Here is a 24,395-nt window from a genome sequence, read left to right on the forward strand (position 1 = left end):
TAGGTCAACTGCCACCGTTATGACAAATCGTAGCGCAAGTAACGCATGTTACCACGCGTTGACGTTTGAATCTTTCAAAATTGCGCGCGCGATCAGATTGTTTATATTTTTTTTTCGTACAAGCGCTTGGCGAGTTTTGCGCTTCTATTGCCTCGAGGAAAGTGGATTTTTCTATTGTAAATCAATAGTTTTAAGTGTAAAAAGTAAGATAAAAGTGTAAACCATCGTTGTGTGCTCAAGTTGCCGCTGTAGCGCGCTGAATTTGACCCGTCCAAATGTGTCTCCGTGTGTGTGATTGAATTGTGCAAGTGTGTGCTGCTCCACTATTGTGCGTGTGGACCATTGTCGTGTGCCCCCCTCGCAGGCAGGTGCAGCTCGGACCGCTAACGGAGTACCGCGCCGCCACCATGTTCGTGGAAGATCTGAGGACACAATTTTACCAGCGGCTGATTGGCAAGCGCATCCTGGTCATTGTGAACTACGACATCGATGCCATCTGCGCCAGCAAGATCCTGCAGGCCCTGTTCAAGTATGACAACATGCTGTACTCGATCGTGCCCATCATGGGCATCATGGTAGGTGGCAATCAGTGCTGACCATTTAAATCGACTTGAAAAATTCAATACGATACAATAATGCAGGGTATGGTGCGGGCATTCAACGAGAACAAGGACGACGTCAAGTTTGTGTTGCTGGTCAACTGCGGCGGTTGCATCGATCTGGTGGATCTGTTGCAGCCGGAACCGGACGTGGTGTTTTTCGTTTGCGACTCCCACCGGCCGTACGACATCTGCAACGTGTACAGCGATCAGCAGGTGAGACAGATCTTCTCTTATCACTGATAAGTTGTGCCTTTTGAATCATATTCCGACTCACAAACAGACATGCATCTGCTCTAACTCCTCTTTTATGGCATTTCGTGTGGATGATTCTCGTCATGTTGTGCCAGTGATTAGAGTACGCTTATTATACTGCCCATAATTGAAAATTCGGCTATTATGCCAAATCAAGTATTCCGAGAAAAACGCGTTTTAGTGTCTGTCACAAAATCCCCATCAAGGCTATTTCGGCTAGGCTAGTTTGGTTTGAACACTATTTCAGTAAAATTCAAGTTCCAGAAGATGCGTTGGAACATCCTCTACCACCTGGTGCTAAAAACTCGTTTTTGTCAAAAGTGGATATTAGCCGTTTTTTCAATGGTGGGCAGTATACCAATCTTTAAAGCTCCCGAAGATCCGGAGAGATTATATGGAGAGTGCTGTGAATGAAAATATATAGCTGAAATCAGTTTTCCAATGAACCCCACCCAAAGCGTGTTCTAGCGTGTTGCTCGTACTGACTCAGAGCAAGGTTGTAAGGGCAGTGCGTGTTCGTCGGGAGCCTGGTGCATTAAGATAGGTCAAGGCCCGTTCTTACACTGAACATTTCGAATTGTATATTGTTTTTAATCTTCAACATTTTCTTCGTACAAGTGAGTTTCGAGCCCTTACTTAATTTGTGGAATGATTAAAAGAATAACACAAACTTTGCTAAGGTTCTTTAGGTAAACTTTTATAACATGTTTAGAACCAACATGAACATGAGCATGGATGACTGCCAATGAGCTGCTACTCCGTTATTGACGGATCACCAGAGGTTACACATTTACACAATGAACCAACAGATGAATAGTGGGAGCTAATCATCTTCACTGTGTAAAATCTGAAGATCTCTGAAGATTTAGTCAATACCGGTGCCCTACCAAGGAGTTGCAGTGGCAGGTACAGGGTTTGTTGGGACGCATTTGGCAACCCTGCAGCGATTGACAGCTAGAAGACAGAAATTTTGATTCAGTGCATTTCCGCTTTTACAACACACTCACACTAACACACAGCACGAACAACCAGTACAGTTTAGAGACGGCAAGAGAATAAACCAGTCGCAAATTACAGTCCACGCGTTTTTAATTCGTCTCTACATTTTTTGGTCCTACTTCGCCGGATATTCGTAGTAGTTTCGGTCGAAAGGAACGGACAAGGACCCGGTCGATTGGATGGGCGTAGATGCTCTCAACTCCGGTGAAAGATCCGGACAGTTCGTTATTGGAAGTTTTTAGTACGCCGATCGGAGAGCTGCAACAATCGAGAAGAAAGATGGCGGAAGAGTTCGACATTTTGGTGAAACAACGTGGTGCAGTGAAAGGAAAAATCACCCGGATTAAGAACGTGCTGGGCCAGCACACGCAAAACCAAACGATTCCGGATGAGTTCCTCCTGCACACCCAGCTGAAGACGATTGACGCAGCCTACGAGGAATTCAACCACTTCCAGAATAAGATCTACGCGGCCAAGCCAGCGGAAGCGGATGACCAGGAGAAGAAGTATGTCGAATTTGAAGCGGATTACAATTTCGTTCGGGCCAAGGTCTGCCAGTTACTGCGTGGGGTCAAACAAGAACCGGACCCCCAGCCTCCGGCAGCAGCCCAACCCGTGCGAGTGCAAGCGACATCTTCTCTCCACACGCCGCTGCCATCTTTCGACGGGAAGCCAGAAAACTGGTACAAATTCAAGGCCATTTTCACGGATGTCATGAGCAAGCACCCCGGCGAGTCAGAAGCAACCAAGCTCTATCATTTGGACAAGTGCCTGGTCGGAGAAGCCGTTGGGTCAATCGACCAGCAAACGATCAACGACAGCGACTTTGCTGCTGCTTGGGCGGAACTGACCGAGCAATACGAGAATAAGAGGAGGATCGTTGACATTCACGTCGGCGGTTTACTTAACCTCAAACCGATGACATCTGAAAGTGGTAAACAACTCCGTGAGCTGGTGGACGGGTGCAAACGGCACGTAAGTGCTTTGAACTTCCACGAGTTCCCGATGGCTGGCCTTGCGGACATTCTGGTGGTCAACATTTTGGCGTCGAAGCTTGACATCGAAACGAGGAAAGTGTGGGAGACAAGCATCGAGCACGGCGAGATTCCGAACTACGCCGACACGGTGAAGTTTCTCACAACCCGGAGTCAAGTTTTGGAACGCATCGAGCTTGCTGACAACAAGCAGAAGAAGCCTGTCGCAGCAAAGACAACGAAGATTCCCGCACTGAAGGCATCGTCCCTGGCGGCGTCGGTCGAGTACCGGTGCGTATTTTGCGGACAGGAGCACCAGAACCACGAGTGCGGCGAATATCTCAAGCTGGATCCGAAGGAGCGCTACGAGAAGGCGAAGCAAACTGGAGTTTGTTTCAATTGCTTAAAGAAGGGGCACATTACGCGTCGCTGCTCCTCGACGAAGACGTGCAAGGCCTGCAAGAAGCGGCACCATTCTACACTACATCTGAACGAAACGGGTGTCGCTGTCGAGCAGCCACTTGCACGATCCACGCAGAACTCCACGACGGCTACGCCGAGCGCAGGACCAGCCGGAACGACGGCGGTCACAGCCTCCTGTGTGATCTACCAGCAACGGGCGCTTCTCTGCACGGCGATTGTGGACATCCTCGACGACGGTGGCAAGGCCCTGCCCTGCCGCGTACTGCTAGATTGCGGTTCACAAGTGAATCTGTGTACGGAGAAGGTCGCGTCGCTACTGCGACTGAAGCGACGAAGTGTGAACGTCGACGTCAAAGGTGTGGATGGTTCAACGACCAGGGTTACGGCCTTGGTGCACATCAACGTGCAGTCCCGAGACAACGTCTACACAAGCAACTTGGAGTGTCTGGTGATCAACCGTATCACTGGAACCATACCTGCGAAGAACATCGACATCTCTACCTGGCCGGTACCCGCCGGCCTGCAGCTAGCGGATCCGGAGTTCTACCGCCCTCAACATGCTGATTGGCGTCGGCCAATTCTTCGGTCTCCTGAAAACTGGTAAGGTCAAGCTGGCAGAGAGCCTGCCGTTTTTGCAGGAGACAGTGTTCGGATGGGTAGTCGGTGGCCTGGCCGACTCCACGAGCTGGAAGTACGAAGTGACCCGCTGCAACGTGGCGGTCCAAGACGCTGAGCTGAACGACCTCGTCGAACGGTTCTGGGAATCCGAGGCGGTGCCGACCGCTTCAAGGATGTCGTCGGAGGAGACGGCATGCGAGCAGTGCTACGAGCAGACCCACAGCCGTGACCCGAGCGGTCGCTACGTCGTGATGCTTCCCTTCCGTGGCAACGTGAGTCAACTCGGCGACTCGAAGCAGCACGCACTACAACGCTTCTCGTACCTCGAGAAGAAACTAGCCAAGAACGCGGACCTGAAGGCGGCCTACTGCGCTTTCATGGAAGAATACGTGCGCCTCGGCCACTGCCGCGAAATCGACCCGTCCAAGGAGGAAGATGGTGGGTACTACCTGCCCCACCATGCCATACTGAAGCCAAGTTCGTCCACCACCAAGTTGCGCACAGTTTTTGACGCCTCGGCACAAACGAGTTCCGGACTCTCGCTCAACGACACCCTGATGGTCGGTCCAACCATTCAAGATCCGTTATTCGATATCGCCCTTCGATTCCGGACGTACCCGTACGTGTTTACGGCGGACATCTCGAAGATGTACAGAATGGTTCGGGTGCACCCCGACCACACGAAGTTTCAACGTGTGTTTTGGAGAACGGACCCTTCCGAGTCACTCAAAACGCTCGAACTGTTGACCGTCACTTACGGGACGGCATCAGCGCCATACTTGGCGACCCGCACGTTGAAACAGCTCGCCCAAGACGAAGGACAAGCCTACCCTCGCGCTGCCAAGATTTTGGAGAACGATTTCTATATCGATGACGCACTTGCGGGTGCTGATACACTGAAGGAGTTGCTGCTGGCGCGCGACGAACTGGAGGAGCTGCTGGAGAAGAAAGGCTTCGAGCTCCACAAGTGGTGCTCCAATTCCGCCGAGTTTCTTGACACCATTCCAGACGAACGACGAGAGAAGCAAGTGTCATTCGAATTGAGTGGCGTGAACGAAATGATCAAGACTCTCGGCATTCTGTGGAACCCCACCAGTGACAAACTGCTGTTCCGCGTCGCTCTCACTGACTTGACTCAACCGGTTTCCAAACGTCGCATCCGGTCGGAAGTTGCCAGATCTTTTGACCCGCTAGGTCTGCAAGCACCGGTTTGTGTCACCGCTAAATTGATCCTGCGTCAGTATTGGCGAAAGAAAGTGTCTTGGGACGAGCAACTGTGCAAGGTGCTTACAACAAAAGCAACTGTGCAAGGTGCTATGGAACAAATTTCGTGGAGGACTGCGAGCGCTGATGGAGGTACAGATCGAGCGCCGAGTCATCGTGCCACACAAGGTGGCCCTGGAGCTGCACGCATTTTCGGACGCATCCCTGGAAGCTTACGGCACGTGCGTCTACGTGCGTAACATTCTGGCGGACAACACAGCAGTAGCCTACTTGCAGCAAGTCGCACTTGGCGCCCAAAGAGACGATCCCGAAACTCGAACTGTGCGGCTTCCGGCTGATGTCAAGGTTGGTGTCCAGGGTAATGAAAGCACTCAAGGTAAAATTCACTCGGAAGGTGCTGTACAGCGACTCGACGATTGTACTGGGATGGTTGGCCAAGTCCCCAAGCGAGCTCGAAACGTACGTGGCAAACCGAGTTGCCGAAATCCACGAGCTTACCCCGAGGGCCGACTACGAGTACAAGTACGTGCGAAGCAGCGCCAACCCCGCAGACCTCGTCTCACGAGGACTCTTTCCGGAAGCGCTGATTGGGAATCGCTTCTGGTTCCATGGCGGGTTCCTCGAAGAAAACGACTACCAAGAAGACGAGATGGCCATCGTAGTCGAACTATCCGAAGTACGAGTTGCAGCCGTTGTGATAACCGACGAACAAGAAGAAGACTACAACAGGATCTTCACACGGTTCAGCTCGTTCCGCAAACTACAACGAGTGCTAGCCTACGTGATTCGCTTTTGCAACAAGACCCGGAAGCGATCCACGTACGGAGACAACGACAAGTACCCAACCATACCCGAACTACGATCGTCGCTGCGCTCGATTGTGTACATGGTCCAGCAGCAACGAATGCAGACAGACATCCAAGAAGTGCTGAAGAAGCAAGGCAAGCCGAACGAGAGGTACACTGGCCGACTACGAAGCTTGAACCCGTGGGTCGACACCTACGGCATTCTACGAGTCAACGGACGGATCAAGTACGCCAACGTGTCGTACGAGCAGCGGTGCCCGGCCATACTGCCTGCCGAGCATCCAGTAACGGCGATCCTGGTTCAAGCTGTCCACGAGGAGAATCTGCACGTCGGATCGAGCGGAACTCTATCGGTCCTGCGGCAACGGTACTGGATCCTGAACGGACGAAACGCGATCCGCGCAAGGTTGCGGAAGTGCGTACGGTGCTTCAAGGTGAACCCATCGGAGACCAAACTGTTCATGGGAGACTTGCCCAGCTACAGAGTGACCCAGGCCTACCCATTTGAACGAGTGGGCGTTGACTTCGCTGGACCAATCTACGTACGCAAGGGGCACCCGCGCAAACCAGTGTACTGCAAGGCGTACGTGGCATTGTTTGTGTGCATGGTGACGAAGTGCATCCACATCGAGCTGGTGTCAAACTTAACGACGGATGCTTTCATTGCCGCCTTGCACCGATTTGTCGCTCGTCGCGGCCTTCCTCCGACGTTTACAGCGACAACGCCACAAACTTTGCTGGAGCCAGCTCGGAGCTCCACGAACTGTACGCGCTGCTGACGCAGCAGCTGACGAAGGATGCGCTTCAAGAGTTTTGTCTGCCCAAGGAAATTCGCTGGCATTTTATCCCACCACGGTCGCCGCACATAGGAGGTTTGTGGGAAGCCGGCGTGAAGTCGGCGAAGCACCTGATCAAGCGGAACGCAGGTGAAACGAAGCTGACAGAAGAGGAATGGTCCACACTACTAACGCAGATTGAAGGCATATTTAACTCGCGGCCGTTGGTGCCGTAGACGGCGGACCCGGGTGACCTCAACGTGATCACGCCCGGTCATTTGCTGATTGGCCGCCCATTCAACGCGATCCCGGAGCCGGCGTACGATCAACTCAAGCCTGGAACGCTGACACGGTGGCAGCACCTGCAGAAGATGCGAGCTGACTTCTGGAAACGCTGGTCGGCGGGCTACCTGTCCGAGCTGCAGCAGCGGCAGAAGTGGAACAAGCAGCACACTGTCGTCAAGGAAGGAGATTTGGTGCTGCTCAAGGAGGAGAACGTTCCGGCGCTGCAGTGGAGGCTCGGCCGAGTTGTGAAGGTCCACCCCGGGCAAGACGGAGTCACTCGCGTGGTGACGGTAAAGACAGCAGGAGGAGTTTACAAGCGGTCGACGGCAAAGGTTGCGGTGCTCCCACTCGACGACGAAGCAGAGGAGAAGACAGCCGGTTGAGGTTCCCGGATGTCCACTGGCGGGGGAGGATGTTGGGACGCATTTGGCAACCCTGCAGCGATTGACAGCTAGAAGACAGAAATTTTGATTCAGTGCATTTCCGCTTTTACAACACACTCACACTAACACACAGCACGAACAACCAGTACAGTTTAGAGACGGCAAGAGAATAAACCAGTCGCAAATTACAGTCCACGCGTTTTTAATTCGTCTCTACAGGGTTGTTACGGAGGGCGTGGATTGCGCGGATGGCGCGTTTCGCGCGGATTTGCTGGCTCATTTTGCTTAGGCGCGGATTTCGCGCGGATGTGAAATTTGGTTAATAATGAAAATAATTGAGAGAGATAAAATTACTTTCAAGTAATAAAGAAAAGTATTATCAGGGAATCAGGGATTGTTTTTAATTTGCTTCAATTTCTGTTACTGAAACAAAATTGAGTTTTCTTCCGAAAATGTTTGTTTGTATTTTCTTAGTAAAAAACTTAAAAAAAAAATCTTCATGACGAGATTATTTTTTAAATGTATTGATGAGGATTTCTTAAACAAATTTATTACTACACTCAACTAATTTTTACCGGCTTTGAATATATCTTTTGAGTTTTGAGTGTCGTTCTTTTTAACCTTATTTATTGTTTATTTTATAAAGGATTTCAATCATGTGAATCATTTTTCAAACTTTTCTCGAAGTTATATACCAGGATGTAAGAAAAATGATTATTGGGGCTTGTTTCCGTGGCCGTACTGTGCTCAAATGCGGATGCTGGCTCTTCGCCGTTGAATTGTAGTAAAATCCACCCCATCGAATGGTTTTTTTTTCTAGATTTCTTGGGGAAAAAATAAAAGATCAAGACATTCAAAAATGAAAGCTACAATATTCAAAACTCAAAGATTCGGAAATTACAAATATTTTTGTTTTTTTATAGTCTTTTTTACTGAAAATTTAAAAATTAGAATACAAATATTCAAATATACGAAATTTTATAATTAAAAAAATAAAATTCGAAACTAGAAAAATGTTGGAATTCAAAATTCAAACAAATTAGTTCAAATTTGATTTAAGAATTTGAAATTTTAAAGAGTCAAAAATGATAAATTCTAAAAATTAAAAACGACCAAGAGAACAACAAATAATACATGCTTTAATTATTAAATTCTTAAATTCTTAAATTCTCAAATTCTTAAATTCTTAAATTCTTAAATTCTTAAATTCTTAAATTCTTAAATTCTTAAATTCTTAAATTCTTAAATTCTTAAATTCTTAAATTCTTAAATTCTTAAATTCTTAAATTCTTAAATTCTTAAATTCCTAAATTCTTAAATTCTTGAATTCTTAAATTCTTAAATGCTTAAATTCTTAAATTCTTAAATTCTCAATTTCTTAAATTCTTAATAAAATAATACAAATTTGGTGGTTCAATTTTTATGAGTTACTCTTTGGCGAGAATCATCAAGTACGAACTGATGTGTTTAAATTTTCAAATTCTTAGATTTATATTTTTTTAAGATTTTGAAATGTATAAATTTTATAATCATTTTCATTCCAGAAATTTTTGATTTTTTTTTATTTTTCATATTTATATTTCAAAATGTTTCAATTCATATTTAGAATTTCTCTTTTTGCCAAAATTATAGTTATGGCTTTTCCCTCTGGTTTACTTCATCTTAGCAATAATAAATTTGTCCATAAAATTTTCGGCATTTCAAGATTCTACGTTCTGAGATTCGGCCTCATGCGGCTATTTTTGATATAAAATTGCATTTATTGAATACAATTTTATTTAATCGTTTGTGATTGTTGTGTTCCTTTTGATGGATCTCTTGATTTTTGTTCCAAAATATTTTTTTTTAATTCATAAAAAAAAATAAACTCTCTTCAAGAGAGAGAGTCTCTTGTATGTTTGTCGCGAAATTATTTTTGTTAATATGGCGAGGATTGGGTTTTCGGACGGCGCGGATTTTTTTTTCGACTTCTCCGTAACAACCCTGCAGGTAGGAATGTTAGTACGATATTTGAAGTTGCAGACTCATCAGGCATCGAATTTATCGCTCTATACTGCAGTTCTACGCATATATGTCCCATGTTCTAAAAAGGGCAACTGAGAAAACGCGATTGAAATTTTTCGATCGATTTCTGTGTTTCTACGCATAATTGTCCCGTGGGTCCCTATTCGCCCTATATGTCCCTAATCACCCCGGTTAACATTTTATCACCCTTACTCGTAATCCTCTTGCAGGTAGACAGGCAAACAAGATAAAATGTTTCGTAAAACCTAGCGTAAAACTCATGTTTGTGTGATAGAAAATACTTGGTGGGACAATTATGCGTAGAAGTTCAACGATAGGACAAATAGACTTGGAGTTGTTTTCAATGATTTTCTTAGCAAAGTACTATATTTTATGTGTTTTTCTGAAAATATACGTAAAACTAAACTTAAAAATGATAAAAAAGTCAGAATCGCCCAAAAATTACATGGGACAATTATGCGTAGAACGGCAGTATACCTGTCGATACAGAATTTCTTTCAAGCATCACTTGAAATGGGGTAATTGTGTTAGTAGGGCAAGAAAATGGTAGATCAAGATTCGTCTTGGTAATCTTGAGGGTTGAATGGAAAAACCTAATTTCTTCTGGAATGTGTTCACTGGACCATCCCCTACGAAAAAAAGCAAAGTAATCCACTTTAACGACCCCCGGGTCTTTTGTGGTCTTTGTTGCAAGTTTCTGGGCGTCCGAAGGTTATGTGTGGTGAGTCACCCTCTTTTACGCAAATGGATCGACGTTTTACTTCCTCATCCGATAGAAGGCCAGGAGGATAAGGCGGGAATCGATCCCGCGCCCCTTAGCAACTTAGGGATCGGCAGCCGAAGCCGCTAACCACCGCGCTACGAGGGCCCTCAACGAACATGTCCTTATTTCTGGCTAATTCATGTTGTTGTAGGAACGAGTAAAGTGACGTTGTTGATCATTTTCGAAGAAAATTGACCATCACTCTAAAATGCTCTGTATTAAATTCAACTGCACAAAAATGAATCAGCATAATATTAATGACGATTTGCATAACAGTACAAGGAATGAGATAATCGTTACCAAAATGTAGGGTACTATTATGAACAACCTGCTGAAGAAATTTTTTTTTTTGAAAATATTGACATTTGATAAAGGGAGCGGCCGTGGCTGACTGGTTACGGTGTTTGCTTTGTAAGCGAATGGTTCTGGGTTCGATTCCCATCTGCTCCCAACGAGAAAGTTTAGAACACATAAATTTGAAATTATGAATATGAACGAAAAATCAAAGCCGCTCGAGGCGGGGTTCGATCCTCCGTCCTTTGGATTGGTAAGCAAAAATGCTAACCACGACTTGGTGAGCGTGGACTGGAATTAGGAATACTGTTACAGAGAGCGAGTTGTGGCGCTATAACCACGGCAAATAATGTCCAGGGCATTCGTGAGAATACATACAATGTCCCATCCCAGAGGGTCCCGGTGTACCAAACCTTCTTAGCATGGTGCTCCCAACGAATACAATCAAATCTCGGAGCGTATGGTGGTGTGTCCCCACGCTTCTTCCTCCCCTGTCGATTCAGAATTGTGTTGTTGTTCGAACACTCAGTGCTCAAACTCAACCCAATTATGAGTCATCTCTGCGATACGGCTTTACGCAGTAGGCCTGGCCGCTTTAACGCTTGTGATGTTTCAACGCATTTCAATGCAATGGCGCACTACAAATGTTAATAAATGACAAGAAGAGTGCTAGGCGTCATCTAACCTACACAGAAAAAAAATCATGGTAATATTACATCTGGGAAGGGGTACATCTTTTATGTCAGAAAAAAGGTGTAATTTTACCTCTGGAAATGTGTAATTTTACCACTTTTCTGGTGTAATGTCACTTTTTCAGTCTAAATTGAGGTAAAATTACATCATAAAAGAGGTAATATTCAACCTTCCAAAATAAAAGCTTCCAAATTTACATTATTTTTTTCTGTGTAAGGCACTCTCCAGGATCCCTTCGAAAGATTGGCTGCGCTAGGGTCTGATTAGATTAGATTAGATTAGAAAATATTGACAGTTGATAAGTTTTTACGCTTGGAACAGTTTTCAACTAAATGCGCTGATATTTGGCATCAGAGTCCTTACGAGCATCCCCTACGTGGGGACCACTCCATGTCTGATTTTGAGAACTTTTGTATGTATGTATTAGTATTCATAATTTTTGACGCTAGATCCGGACATCTACTTTACTTTACTTTATCAGCAACAGGTCTATCGACCCAACGCTGAACTAATCGAAGATTTCCAGGATGCTCGATCTTGGGCCGCTCGTCTCCAGTCGCCCACAATGTTGGCCGCTCTTGCATCTTCGTCGACTGCACACAGCCAACGCGTACGAGGCCTTCCACGAAGCCGACGACCCCGTCCAGGTTCGCTACTGAATATCGTTTTAGCCGCCCGCTCGTCCGACATTCTGGCTACATGTCCAGCCCACTTCAGCCTGTCGTGCTTGATGACTTTTACGATATCAGCATGTTTGTAGTCTTGGTACAGCTCGAAGTTCATGCGCCTGCGCCACCGGTCTCCTACTTGCTTGCCGCCGAAGATAGAACGCAGGATTCTCCGCTCGAAGACCCCAAGTGCTCTCTGGTCAGCCTCCTTTAGCGTCCACGACTCGTGACCGTAAAGAGCTACAGGGAGTATCAAGGTCCTGTACAGCGTGATTTTCGTAGGCGTCCTTAGGCTGCGGGACCTTAGCTGGCTACGAAGACCGTAGAAGGCCCTGTTTGCAGCACTAATCCGCCGTTTCACTTCGCAGCTCACATCGTTGTCGCACGTCACGAGTGTACCAAGATATACAAATTCATCCACCACCTCATATCTTTCTCCATCTATTTCCACCTCCGAAACACCATCACCTGCACTGCCACGCGCTCTGCCAGCGACCAGATACTTGGTCTTGGCAGTGTTGATGGTCAGTCCGATTTTCGCAGCTTCCCGCTTGAAAGGGACGAACGCCTCCTCCACTGAACGACGGTCGATACCAATGATGTCGATGTCGTCAGCGTATCCAAGCAGCATGTGCGATTTAGTGATGAGTGTTCCGTTTCTTTGCACGCCTGCCCTTCGCGCAGCACCCTCCAACGCTATGATGAACAGTAAGTTCGAGAGAGCATCGCCCTGCTTCAATCCATCCAACGTAACGAAAGCTTCAGATGTCTCGTTGGCTATTCGCACGCTTGATTTTGCTCCGTCGAGCGTTGCACGAATCAGTCTTATAAGCTTCGCCGGAAAGCCGTGTTCTACCATAATCTTCCAAAGTTCGTTTCTTTTGACCGAATCGTACGCCGCCTTGAAGTCGATGAACAAATGGTGTGTTTGCAGGTTGTACTCCCGGAACTTGTCGAGGATTTGTCGCAGTGTGAACATCTGATCCGTCGTTGACCGACCCGCTCGAAAACCGCACTGGTATTCGCCGACAAAGGTCTCGGTCATCGGTCTCAGCTTGCTCCACAGGATGCGGGAGAGTACTTTGTACGCTGCGTTGAGGATTGTGATGCCTCGATAGTTGGCACAATCGAGTCTTTGCCCTTTCTTGTAGATTGGGGTGACGAGCCCGTCTAACCAGTCGGTCGGAAGCTGTTCTTCGCACCAAATGCGTAGGATGATTTGGTGCAGAATCTCGGTCATCCGCGTACTCCCGTGCTTGAAAAGTTCGGCCGGAAGTCCGTCCTTTCCCGCGGATTTCCCGTTCTTGAGCTCTTTAACAGCCTTAGCTACTTCCTCCAACGTAGGCGGGTCCACAGCTTTTCCATCTTCCTCAACGTGTATCCTGTCCTCGACGATTCCCTCTCGTGCTTCACCGTTCAACAGCTGCTGGAAGTGCTCCTTCCACCTAGCCGCCACCGCAGTCTTGTCTGTCAACAGGTTGCCTTCCGTGTCGTTGCACATCACAGGGAAGGCGTGGTTTTCCTTCTTACACCGTTGACAGTCGCGTAAAACCTCCGCTTATCGTTCGCGTTGTACTGTGCTTCCGCTTCGGCAAGTACCGTTTCGTCGTACTCCCGTTCTTTTCGGCGGTGGATTCGTTTCTCTGCTCTTCGCAACTCACTGTATCGCTCACAGTTTCGGCGCGTACCCTTAACGAGCATACGCTTCCTGGCCTCGTTCTTCTCGTCCGTCACTCGCTGGCACTCCGCATCAAACCACCCTTTGGGTTTGCGTCCTCTGGTCGTGCCGATCACTTCGGTAGCCGTTGTGTTGACGATGCTCTGGAGGGCTCCCATTGCTCGTCCAGGTTACCCGTAGGCGCGTCCTCGTTGATCCGCTCGTCGAGCTTCCGACTGTACTCTGCAGCAACGTCGCTGCTCGCGAGGCGCTGGACGTTCAACCGCGCTATCCTCGCAGTCCGCGGGGTCAGCACGTTCGACAGCCTAGCTCGGATTTTACACGCTACCAGGAAGTGATCAGAGTCGATGTTCGGTCCTCTGTACGATCGGACGTCCATCACGTCCGAGAAGTGTCGACCATCCACCAAAACGTGATCGATTTGTGTGCACGATTCGCCATTCGGGTGTCGCCAGGTGTGCTTCCGAATGTTCATGCGCGCAAAGAAGGTGCTACAGATAGCCATTCCTCTGGCTGCGGCGAAATTGACCAAACGTAGGCCGTTGTCATTCGTGCGAGGATGAAGGCTCTCCTTGCCGATGACAGGATGGAAGAAGGCTTCCCTTCCGACCTGCGCGTTTGCGTCTCCGATGACTATCTTCACGTCGTGTCTTGGGCACTCTCCATAGGTCTTGTCAAGACGCTCGTAGAAAGCGTCTTTCTCGTCATCGGGCTTGTCGTTCGTCGGAGCGTAGATGTTGATCAGGCTGTAGTTGAAGAATTTGCCCTTTATTCTCAACACGCAGATCCGGTCATTCACCACCTTCCACTTGATGACTCGGTTCTTCTGATCCCCAATCACTACGAAACCGACTCCGTGCATCGCCTTTTCGCCGCCACTGTAGTAGATGTGGTACTTGAAAGAGGTGTTGGCGATGGGGTCCACCGCCGTGAATTCTCGCTCTCCATGACCGGGCCATCGAACTTCCTGGATGGCGGCCACATGCACGTTCAGCTTGTGCAGCTCCCGGGCAAGAAGGCCAGCACGTGCAGGATCTTGGAGAGTTCGAACGTTCCAAGTACCGAGTTTCCAATCGTTGTCCTTTTACATCGCCTGGTCTGATGCCGATTAATCCGTCCTGAATTTCTTCTTTCGTTTTTCTGAGTTGGTGATTTGCTTCGGTATGCCGCCTAACCAGGGCTGCGAATACCTAGTCTCGGGGTGGGGCTGCCACCTTGCAGCTTCCGGGACCCAGCTGCGGTTTTCTCTCGACACCGTAACGGGGCTTTTGTCTCGAAGCCTAACGGTACAGCTTCACCCTCCGAAGAGGGTGGAGCCCCCCTTACCCTGTCAGCATACTACCAAAGTTTCCACCGGGGGTTGGTTACCCGATCTCTGCAATGGTTACTAGTATCCCGGCCAGCACCGCGGGGAGGCCAGGGTATCGGAGTTACAGGACAAGAGGCTAAAGGACCACTTGGTGGGTCTATTTTATACCTACGGTACATAATGTACCTATGGTACGCGTTGTCCAGTCGTTCGCTGACCAAGATCCGGACATCATTTTCATCAAAATATCTCAAATTTGGCTCCACAATGTGCTAATAACTTTTGACCGAGTGGTTAGATCTTCAAATTTTAGAAATTTGGACATTACAATGCATTGCAACATCCCAAGCACTAAAGCGGCCAGGCTGATCGCCATCCGAAAGGCGAACAAGGACATAACCAACCCAGGTAATTACCGCCCGATCAGCCTTTTGAGCAGCCTGAGCAAACTCCTGGAACGGGTGATCCTCGCCCGGATAAACCGTCACCTGGAGACGGAGCAACTCATCCCACACGAGCAGTTCGGCTTCAAGCCGGGGCACTCAACGGTGCACCAACTCGCCCGTATCTCGGAGATGGTGAAGCGCGGTTTCCTGGCGGGGAAGTCGACCGGCATGATCCTTCTTGACGTCGAAAAGGCCTACGACTCCGTGTGGCAGGACGCCGTGGTCTACAAGCTCTTCCGCTCGAACCTCCAGTCGTTCCTGGTCAAGATCGTCGAGTCGTTCCTGACAAATCGGTCGTTTACGGTAACGGTGAATAGCGAGCGTTCCTCCGTCCACAACATCCCCTTCGGCGTGCCCCAAGGATCAGTGCTGAGCCCGACTCTCTACAACATCCTTACCTCCGACGTGCCGATGATCGATGGAGTGTCGTACGCATTCTTTGCGGATGACACTGCATACTTGGCATCGGATAAGGACCCGAAGATCGTCGTCACCCACCTACAAGCGGCACAGAACAACCTCGAGGAGTTTCAGCGGAAGTGGCGCATCAAGCTGAATGCTGGGAAAACCCAGTCCATCTTCTTCACCAGGAGGCGTGCTGCACAGCACCTTCCCCGCAGATCGATCAGCGTCAACGGCCAGCCTGCGACGTGGGACGACGAGGTCAGGTACCTGGGTGTGGTGCATGACAAGAAGCTGAAGTACGACAAGCACGTGAACAACATCATCGAGAAGGTGGATCGTTCCACCAAGGCGCTCTACTCCCTGCTGAATCGGCGGTCGAAGCTGAGCATCAAGAACAAGTCGCTCGTGGTCAAGTGCATCATCCGTCCAATACTGACCTGCGCTGCTGCGGTCTGGGGCAACTGCGCCAAATCGCACCGCAAGCGCCTCCAGGTGAAGCAGAACATGCTGCTAAAGATGGTGCATAACCTGGACCCCTGGTATCCTACCGACGATCTACACGAGCTGGCCGGCGTCGACACCATCGACGCAAGCATCGAAAAGGCAACGAGTACCTTCAGGACTTCCTGTGGGATGTCAACGAATCCGCTCATCGAAGCACTCCTCCGTCAACGACTGTGATATTAGTTTTTAAGCCAAACATAGATCTAGGGTTTTTTCTCAAAATTTATTTTCCCTAAAAGAGCACGCAACTAGCAAAATCTAAATTTAGAAACATGTACCCTCCCTGTAAAGGCTTATGAATTGATCTCAGTTGAAAGGTTCTCCAAATATCTGAATTGCAAATGTAACATCCTGGAGCAGAACTGCTAAATTCTAATAAACACCAATTGAATTGAAGTGAAAATTAAAAAAAAAATTTAAAGCGGCCAGGCCTACTGCGTAAAGTTGTACCGCAGAGAGATGATTCGTTGAAGTGGGTTGTGTATGTGTACGTACCGTACACGCAATACATGCGCACGTAGATAACTCTCTAAGCTCCGAGTTTTCGTTTTGGGAAATTATTCAAATTATCCATCAGAGAGAAGGCACCATGTTAAGAAGTTTTGGTTCACAAATCCTCAGGACACTTTATTCTGTGGTTATAGCTCCACAACTACTTTGCTCAACACATACGAGAATTACCCATAGATAGGAAAAAAAAAGAAAAAAAAAAAACAACTCTAGAAAATTCAATACCCTTTCCCTTTCCATAGATTTGCATCCTCGGCGAGATGAACCCCGACGAGGGCATTCCAGACTTTGACACCTGCTTCCAGGATTCCGAGGACGAAGGCGACGACGACGAAGACGATGATGCGGTGGACAACAGCGACGAGGATGATGAGGAGGGTGGCGGAGGCGCCGGTGCCAGCCGGGAACGGAACCGCATCGAGCGTATCGAGCGACAGCTGCTGAAACGGCGCCAGCGTCGCGAGTGGGAGGAGAAGCGAAATCAGAAGCTGTTCGATTACACCCAGTTTAGCTATTACGGGTCGAGTTCGGCGCTGAACATTTTCGAGCTGGCCTGGCACCTTTCGAAAGACTCGATCGATCTGCTGTGGTGGGCGATTGTGGGTGTGACGGAACAGTTGCTGCTGGGGAAGATTGACAGTGCAGCTTATACGTTTTTCACGGAGAAGATGCGACCGCACGTGTCACGACTCACGAACAAAGCCACCGACCAGGCCATCCAGACGTCGGTGAAGATTCTGTTTGAGAACGATCTGCATTTGGCGCTTTACCGCCACTGGAGCGTGCTGGATTCGCTCAAGTATTCAATCTATCCGGCGTGTAAGATGAAACTTTGGACGTACAAGGGCGAAAAGGTGATGCATGAGTTGCTGGTCGACATGGGACTGCCGTTGGTGCAGGCCAAGCAAACGTTCAACGCGATGGATTTAGTTTTGCGGAAAGAGTTTCACGACAAGATGGAAAAGTTTGCCGACAAGTTCCATCTGCCGGAGATCGTGTACGGTTCGTTCGTCCTGCAGTATGGCTACCGGAACAAATACTCAGCCGCCGACTACGTGTACTCGATGCTGGCCATCCTGGAGTCGGTCAAGAAGGACCGCACGCCAGAGACGTGCTTTCTACAGTCGATGGACGCCCTCTCGCGAAGCAACAAGGAAATTCTGGACGAAGGAATTGAAATCTGCAAGACGCTGCTCTCGACGATCTTCAAGCAGGTCCAGAGCTCGCTCGAGATGCACGCCGTCTACTCCGCAGGACCATTTCTGTACTTTATCCTGCAGGAGGAAATTCCCTTCTTCACCTGCCCCTACGGACTCATCATGCTGGCCCGGTTTCTGCTGAACGGTCACGTGGCCGTGTCGCGCAACCGGAGAGCGCGCGAGTTGCCGCTGATTGCGGTCGCACCCATCGATCTCGCCCGGGGCGTCTCGCTGCTGGTCGGAATTCCGCCTGTCTGCGAGGAAAGCAAAAGCCTCTTCGGGAAGGCGTTCGACCAGGCGGCCAAAAAGAGTGGGTCCACAATTAGCCAGGACTTTTTCGAAACGTCCGTCATCCAGATCCGCCAGTCGGACTGCACTAAATTTCTGGACGCGATGACCGTGCTGTTGAGCTGAGCTGTTTTGTTGTGTGGATGAGTACAGTTTAGATGTAAGCTTAGGGTACACTGACGTTTAGAGATTAGTTTTTACCAGTAATTTCAATTTTTACACCTGACTTACAATATTTATCGATAAACCAATTGCACCGTGCGCACGACATATACAAAATTTCTGAAGAAAATATAGCGTTATTAAATCTAGGTAAACAGCAAGAGTTCCCGTTGTGCTATGAAAAATTGAGAAAGTTCTTTCATTTCTATCGAATTTAAAAGTTCAACTTTTTCAATTCGCCACATTTATTCGTAGGTACCTACTCCTTCGTCCTCGTCAAGCAATCAAACTCCTTCCACCACTCGAGAAACTCCTTCACCCGTTGCTTCGGATTGTTCTCGCGGCCCGGCTTTCGCCAATCGCGCGTGTCCAACCCCAAGATGCCGGCGATGGTTTCCGACGCAAACGTCACCGGAAATTCCTCCTGATCCTCGATGACGTGCGCGAAGCCACTTTCCAGATTGAAGTTGACCCAAAAGTAGGGCAGCCCCTTCGGCACGGTTCGACGAATCTCCAAGCCTTGCATGTTGTGCAGCTTCTTGTTCATGGCCCATTCCGTTTCCGACTCGAGGATCGCCTTCTTGAAGTAAAACGGCGCCATTTCGTAGTTGTCAGCTGGGACGCACTGCACGTACGCGTGCGGACTTCGGTTGATGTAACGGACCGTTTCGAAGAAGATCACTTCCTGGCGGTGGTCGGCGAACATGCGTTTTAGGGCTTTGCACGTGTCCAGGAGATCCTGAAAGACGTCTTCGTCCATTAGGGTTAGGGCGGCGTAGTGGCCAACCGGGACGATTAGGCAATGCTTGGGTTGGAGGGCTTTCCAGCTTGGAACGGCCAGAAATACGTTCTTTCCCATTGAGATGACGAAATCTGGTGAAAATTTGGACGAATTTAAGCACCGCTCGCAGTCGGCTTGAACGCGGGCCTGTTTGTTCATGTCCCTGGCAATCTTTTCCTCGTTGGACTGACCGGAGGTCGAAGAACTGGCTTTGCCGTGGTCAAAGATGTTCTCCAGATTGTTCGCTTCACGATCGAGCTTGGCGGAGGTTTTAAAGAACTGCGCGTCCATGTTGTCGTTTTCGAAGCGTTCCGAGCGGAACTTGTCCGCCAGGTTTCCGCCCGGCAGAAGGTGATCAATTTTCCGCTGTTTCTTATTGTGGCCGACGTTTTCTCTCTTGTTAGCAGTAAAGTGCACTTCCGGTTCTTCCCGATCGTCCTTTCTCTTGGGTGCATTTCCTTGCTCGTGCTTGTCTTTGTCTTTAACCTGAGCTCTATAAGCTTTGGCCTTTTCTAGCTTATCTTTAAGACTAGCGGCGAATTCATTGTTACCCATAATCTCTGCTTTTATAATTTTGGCACCCAAATCATTGAGCTGTTGATCCGTTAGGAACATCCCGTCATTACCCGAAGGCGTTTCAGCAGGCTTCACAACATCAACCTCAGCCTTCCGAGGAGCGACATCTCGCGATTCCTGGTGCTTCCGCCAACCGCCACTTCTTCCAGAATCCCTACCCGGAGCCGATTCCCTCGCGAACGCCTGTCTTCCACCATAATCATCGTCCTCATCGTCATCAACCGGCCTCCTGAAGCTAGGCAACCCACTCCCGCCATCTCTCCAGTGCGGGTTCAACTCCCGGACGCTCGTCTTCGGATCGTACTGCTCCGTTGGCTTCTTGTCCTCCTTCGTTTTCACCTCCTTGCTGTAGGTAGGTATCAGCATCGAGTTCATCCAATCCTCCCGCTCAACCTTCGGCTGCTGCTCCAGCTGCTTCGACTCCGCCACCGGCAACACCTTCTCCACCCACTCATCACGCCCTCCAAAGGACCGGTCACTTTCGCTGTTGCTGCTGCTGCCACTGCTCCGGCGGTCCCGCTTCTTGTGGGACTTCTTTTTCTTGTGTTTCTTTTCCTTCTTTGGCTTCTTGGACTTTTTCTCCTTCTTGCGTTGCTTCTTGTGGCGCCGGCGTTCGTCGGAATCATCGCTGTCGGACGAACCCATATTCAGGAGGGAAAAACCCGGTGATCGCTGCGGATGTTCAGGATGCAGAAAAAAAAACGAACGAAGGCAAACGATGCAAACAAACCGCGGGGTAAACAAAAATCAGTTTCTGTCAAACAGTGCGCCCCACTGGAAAAGAAAATTTTAATGACAAGCAGAAATTTCTTTTGCAGAATTGGTAAACATCTGCAGACTCTATAAGGCTTTCTAGGCCCAGTGAAAAAAAAATTAACTAAAAAATGACGAACTCTAGAGTAAATTTTCAAAAGGTCCTATGCGACAAAAGTAAACAAACTGAGTTATTTATTGCATGAAATTCTGCAAGCCGAAAACAACACTTTCCGCTGATCCAATTTATTAAAAGCCTTTTATTTTTTCAGTTATTGATAAAATACAAAACAACCTAAAACGATTCTCAATAAATTCTACACCAAATAATTATAGGTCGTTTTACCACGTGGGAGTCCTATGTGCATTTGGGTCAAACGTGCACATAGAACCTTAGCAATTCAACTTATGATCCATTTATATCATTTTTCAATTATCATGCATATACGCTCATATCAAAATTACCAAGGTGCATGATTTTTATTTAATTTGTTAAGTCGTTTTTTATGAAACTCTGAAACAAAAATATTTTGCAATCTTCATGTTTGTACAGTCCATGCGCAACGTGTAGTCATCAGCTGATCGATAATATGAAATGTTTCAATGCTTGCAGTTCGAGAGAGAGAAACCGTTAGGAGAGAACATCGACCAATCAGCGCTCTCGTACGCATCTGTCAGACTTGTGTGAATCGAACTCCTTTTTTCCGGCGGCTCCTTTTTTTATCTGTCAGATAGGTTCATGGAAAATCATCCTATCCGACAAGGTAAACAATCTTTCACATAGGAATTTTCATGTTTGCGGCTTTTCAGTTGTTTACATTTGCTTTTTTGGTTTTAAAAGTGCTTTAATCTTAACATAAGCCGAATACTTGTGTCCAGGTAAGTTTTTCCTAGAAAATAATGTGATGACCAAGGTGATGACTGTGTTTTGGCAGCTAATAATTAAATTTAAAAAAGAGTTTCTTGCGTTTAATTTCATATTTCATTCCAGATGTGTGGCGCCCGGGATGAAACTGCATCGTGCGAAAGGACGCCGTAGGGACGAGGATTCGCCGAAGGCCATTCTGAACCGGCTGACCGGTCACGTCCCGTGTGCGGCCAACGGGTACGCCTCGCTGGCCAGCGTCGATTCCATGAAGGACTTTGTGGTCCATCTGGCGCGACTGTCGCCCTCGCGAAGCTACATCGTCGTGCTGGAGAACGCCGAACGGGTGCGCGACATGGACCACAACGTGCTGCCAATGTTGCTGCGACTGCCGGAGGTAACCGGGCTGAACGTGTGCGTGGTGCTCGTGTGGGATTTGCCGTTTGAAAAGTACTTTGTCAGGACGGGGCTCGCGCCGGTAGTGAAGCTGTTTGTGGCCGAGTACAGCAAGAAGGACATTCTGGTGATTCTGATGAACGATTTCGAGGCGGTGCGGGAGCAATTAAGGATTGAGTTGGAGTAAGGGTTATTTTGGATGTTTTTGGGCGATTTGTGATACTGATTGGTTGTACTTTTTAGGTCCTACAAGCATGCCAATTGTCGGAGGAGGAAATTGATAAGCGTCTGAAGATTGTGGAGATGCTGACGCCCGATTTCTTCGAAAACTACCTCAACATCTTCCTGAACGTGTTCTTCAAGGTGTGTCGCGACTTGAAGGAGCTGCAGCTGGTTGCGCTCGAGTGCTTCCACAAGTACTGCGAACCGATGCTGGACGGGACGATTGCCGCGGACGACGTGACCCGGCTTTGGCGGAATATTTCTAAAACCTTGAAACTTGCCCTCGGGACAATCTTCATGCGCATGCGGAACGTCAACCAGGAGATGCTACGTCCCATCACCGTCGACGGCCAGACTTCTTCGGAATCCGTCGAGTAGATGCAAACGATGAAGCGGCTGGCGCAAAACCTGGAACTGCCCTTCTACGCCAAGTTCTTGCTGATTGCGGCGTACCTCGCGAGTCACAACCCTGCCAAGGAGGACAAACGACTGTTTATGAAATATCACGGCAAGCAGTAGAAGCGCCTCCAGTCGGTCAACGCAAAGGCCAAGGTGTCGGAGAAGATGGCCACCCAGCTGGGACCGAAGGCGTTCACCATCGACCGGCTGTTGGCCATCTTTTACGCCATTCTGGACGAGAAGGTCGGCCTGACGTGCAACTTGCTGGCGCAAATCTCAACGCTTATTCATCTCAAGTTCCTGAACTTTGCCTCCGGCGAGGGAACCGCCATGGACGGCAGTGCGCGACTTCAGTGCACCGTACGAATGACCTTTATCGTGCACATCGGCAAGATGGTCGGCTTTAACGTGAGACAATACCTGTGCGATTTCTTTTAAGCTTGCGCTTGCGTGTGTTTGTATTTATTAAACTCAACTTGTTACTATTTTCAATAAATATTGCGGTAAATCCGAGATGTGCATCATTTCGCTGAGGGTGGTGTCGCGGGACCGCAGCTGAAAGAGGCCATTCTGGAGACACTGGTCGCGCAGCAGCAGGCAGTACGGGACGGCTATCGAGTCGAGGTGGTGCAGCTGTTTGGCCGGGGAACGACCGCCGTTACGCTTGGAGCAGTCGAGCACGGGAAGGTTCGCTTTGCGCAGCACGTTGCACAGGTGTTTGGCCAGGTCACGCAACTCCGGCATCAGGGCGGGGTCTGGAAAGCGAGAAAGACAGTTACAACTCAAATCAGAAACAAGAACGCAGTACTTACTGTCGGAAAGACACACGATGCCACACTTGAACGGCGTCAGCTTGCGGTGAATCCTCACGCTTGCATCGCCGCCACTTTCAAACGCATCCAACACGATCTGCAGCGTGGCCACTTCAACGCACTGACGCAGCCGCAGCATACTGGGCCGTATCCTTTTACTGCTGGTTCGGCCCTCCTTGATTCGAAAGTCCCCCAGGTCTTCCTCGAGGGCGGCGGCGTCCGTCGGAAAGAGTTCCAGCTGTTCTAGCGTGAGTTCCTCTCCGCCAAGGCGACTCTTGATGGCGACGGATTAAACGCGCGTGTCCGCGTCCTGGTGGGGGTCCGAAATGAAGAACCGGCCCGGATCACACACGTACCGCATCCACCAAATCTTGCGCTGACGTTGGACCTAGTACATGAACTCGCTGGAGGTCGACGGGTTGATCATGTATCGGCAGGAGAGCGTGTGACCTTGGTCCAGATTAAGGGTCAAGGAATCATTCAAGGGAACCTTCCCGTTCGCAAATCGCTCCTCAATAAATCCTTTCTCAATAATTATTGATTCTATGTTCCCAAATCTGTTTCTTTTTCTGTTTTATTTAGTAACTACCGAAATAAAAATTTTACATCTTTTTAAACTAACAATACCAAATTTGGCAAAAAAAAATGTTGGTCAAAACTTAACACCTTATCTTCTTCGGGCGGAACCACCGGAGCTGGTACGCTTACGATGCCGCAGACAGTCCTCCGTAACACTCGCGAACGATTCTCGCCGGCTAATTGCTCCACTGTGCGGATACCGATCCGAGGACGACGAAGAGTGGGACAGCCAAGGGGACAGCCTTCGGTGGCGTTCCTTGCGGTGGTGCTTCGAGGACAGCGCACTCGACGATTTACCCGACGAAGATCTGTGCTTGTACCAATGACGGTCCTTTTCCCTGGATCGCGGATCGAGTGCCGATTCCGGCCTTTATTCTCGTACCACTCGCCATTCGACCGGTGCTTGTCCTTCTTACTACTGCTGCTACTTCCATCACTACTGACGACGAGTGAGTCTCTACCCATTTGACTGCCACAGCGAACCGCCTTCAGGACACCTAAAACCAAAATTCCTAATTAACTCGAAACTCGAATCACGCAATCCAACAAATTCAACTTACCAGCGACAGCCAAGTGGTTGCTTGCTCATTTTCTGTTTACACTCCTGCAGTCCCCAGCTCGTCTTCTCGTTCCGGCCAGCACCTAAACTCTAATTAATCACTCTGCAACAAGAATCTAGCCCCACATTGGAAAATAATCTAAAAAAAACATTCAAAAGCTTGAAAA

General features: G+C 48.7%; 3 protein-coding genes and 1 pseudogene across 3 annotated transcripts; 2 read left to right on the forward strand and 2 right to left on the reverse strand.

Annotated features, from left to right (window-relative positions):
• The first annotated feature begins 99 nt into the window (after positions 1–99).
• Positions 100–18,441, forward strand: LOC6041404 (cell division control protein 45 homolog). The gene is made up of 3 exons (XM_038253293.1): positions 100–575; positions 642–815; positions 16,880–18,441. The coding sequence occupies exons 1-3, from the start codon at positions 408–410 to the stop codon at positions 18,248–18,250; spliced, it is 1,713 nt and encodes a 570-aa protein (XP_038109221.1). The 5' UTR covers positions 100–407; the 3' UTR covers positions 18,251–18,441.
• A 72-nt stretch (positions 18,442–18,513) lies between these two features.
• LOC119767663 (CWF19-like protein 2) lies at positions 18,514–20,387 on the reverse strand. The gene has a single exon (XM_038256729.1). The coding sequence runs from the start codon at positions 20,286–20,288 to the stop codon at positions 18,546–18,548; it is 1,743 nt and encodes a 580-aa protein (XP_038112657.1). The 5' UTR covers positions 20,289–20,387; the 3' UTR covers positions 18,514–18,545.
• Positions 20,388–21,124: 737 nt separating this feature from the next.
• LOC6035919 lies at positions 21,125–22,717 on the forward strand (annotated as a pseudogene).
• Positions 22,718–22,735: 18 nt separating this feature from the next.
• Positions 22,736–23,892, reverse strand: LOC6039125 (DNA polymerase subunit gamma-2, mitochondrial). Its single transcript, XM_038257330.1, has 2 exons — positions 23,091–23,892; positions 22,736–23,033 (listed from the first exon to the last, which is right to left on the reverse strand). The coding sequence occupies exons 1-2, from the start codon at positions 23,227–23,229 to the stop codon at positions 22,750–22,752; spliced, it is 423 nt and encodes a 140-aa protein (XP_038113258.1). The 5' UTR covers positions 23,230–23,892; the 3' UTR covers positions 22,736–22,749.
• Between the last annotated feature and the right edge of the window lie 503 nt (positions 23,893–24,395).

This window comes from Culex quinquefasciatus, chromosome 2 (genome assembly GCF_015732765.1).
Source record: "Culex quinquefasciatus strain JHB chromosome 2, VPISU_Cqui_1.0_pri_paternal, whole genome shotgun sequence".
Classification (NCBI taxonomy): Eukaryota; Metazoa; Arthropoda; class Insecta; order Diptera; family Culicidae; genus Culex; species Culex quinquefasciatus.

Coding starts and splice junctions, on each gene's coding strand:
- LOC119767663 (XM_038256729.1), bottom strand. CDS start 20,288: ATGGGTTCGTCCGACAGCGATGATTCCGACGAACGCCGGCGCCACAAG.
- LOC6039125 (XM_038257330.1), bottom strand. CDS start 23,229: ATGCTGCGGCTGCGTCAGTGCGTTGAAGTGGCCACGCTGCAGATCGTG. Junction 23,034..23,090: donor CATCGTGTGTCTTTCCGACA/GTAAGTACTGCG, acceptor CTCGCTTTCCAG/ACCCCGCCCTGATGCCGGAG.
- LOC6041404 (XM_038253293.1), top strand. CDS start 408: ATGTTCGTGGAAGATCTGAGGACACAATTTTACCAGCGGCTGATTGGC. Junction 576..641: donor TGCCCATCATGGGCATCATG/GTAGGTGGCAAT, acceptor ACAATAATGCAG/GGTATGGTGCGGGCATTCAA. Junction 816..16,879: donor ACGTGTACAGCGATCAGCAG/GTGAGACAGATC, acceptor CCCTTTCCATAG/ATTTGCATCCTCGGCGAGAT.